Source organism: Temnothorax curvispinosus, unplaced genomic scaffold, assembly GCF_003070985.1.
Source record: "Temnothorax curvispinosus isolate PA1 unplaced genomic scaffold, ASM307098v1 QBEX01018007.1, whole genome shotgun sequence".
NCBI lineage: Eukaryota > Metazoa > Arthropoda > Insecta > Hymenoptera > Formicidae > Temnothorax > Temnothorax curvispinosus.
This window is the reverse complement of record NW_020227787.1, coordinates 1-1,326: the sequence shown is the minus strand read 5'-3', so window position 1 is coordinate 1,326 and position 1,326 is coordinate 1. Positions and strand designations below refer to the sequence as shown.

General features: G+C 29.9%; 1 protein-coding gene across 1 annotated transcript; it reads right to left on the bottom strand.

Annotated features, from left to right (window-relative positions):
• Positions 1-7: 7 nt before the first annotated feature.
• LOC112468034 (decapping and exoribonuclease protein-like) lies at positions 8-1,314 on the bottom strand (the record flags this gene model as incomplete). Its single annotated transcript, XM_025037034.1, has 3 exons — positions 992-1,314; positions 540-763; positions 8-353 (listed from the first exon to the last, which is right to left on the bottom strand). Coding segments are annotated over exons 1-3 (863 nt in total), but the record flags the coding sequence as incomplete, so codon positions are not given.
• Positions 1,315-1,326: the final 12 nt, after the last annotated feature.

Genomic DNA, 1,326 nt, shown 5'->3' with positions numbered 1-1,326 from the left:
CCTTAACAGATCAGCCATAGAATATTCCTTTATCTCTTTCACTGTGTTAGTTGCGTCCCTAAATCCAACTACAATTCTGTTTGTATTCGCCAAGAAATTCGTACTCCAACATTTTATTACAGTGGAACGTGTGCAACCCGAGTGTTTCTTTGGCATAAGAAGCGTCTTCAATCCGATCGATTCAAAAGGTTTGCCAATAAGTGTATCCGTTATAGGTTGTCGTGAAGAAATAGCATCTATTTTTGCACCGTATAATAATGAAACATTGCTAAAATTTGCTTTAAACATACAGTGAAATTCTCCGCATTCATTAACCGGTACTGATGATGAATCTGGTTCATGTAACGGATGATCTAATAAAAAATATAATTTAAATAAATTAATTATATTAATACAACAAGTAATCCATTATTTTATTTGCTAGATACATATATATATATATATATATATATATATATATATTTATATATATATACATATATATCTAAAGTAAAAGACAAATGATCAAATTTTCATATCCGTATTTTAATATGAAATACCTGCTACTATGTATTGCTGAAACTTATTTGTTCCTGTAGAAATTTGTTTGTCTGACACTGTTGCATTGTCTTGACCACGTTCTCTTTCATCTGGACGAAATTCGCATAAATATATTGTACCACGGTATTTACTAGCACAAATAATCCATTCGTCACTTTTTACATCTGGCCGACACATCAGTTTTGTTATTACCCCACGAGAACAAATGAAATCGATGTCCAACCTAATTAATATTATCTCTGATTATATAAAAATAATTACGAATATATTTATGAATTATTATTACGAGTATATTTTATATAGATATTGATAATATAAATTAAAATAGCAAAAGTAACTTTTTTGTGTATAACGTGTATAAAATATATGCTATCTACATATAGAATTTTGTAGAATACATTATATATTTAAATAATATATACATAAATAAATAATCGATTTATCAACGTACCAACGTTCTTCATCCTGTTCTGATAATGGCCTCGCGATTCGATGAAAATTAACGCTAATCCACTTTAATATATTTTCCAATATGATATGTGAAGGAGACTTGTGACGGGCAGACGTACAATTTATATTGAGATCGAAATTTACATTTTTAGGATTCGAAGGAGGAATATAATATTTTAGTTGCGATAAATCAGCACGATATTGCAAATCACTATCGATACTAAAATGTCCGATCAATTCCGTCGTTACATGAACTGGATTTGCACGTGTATCAATTTCTCTCCTGGTTGCCATAGCTCGAATCCTTTTATTATCTCCGCAATAGCACAAAATCTC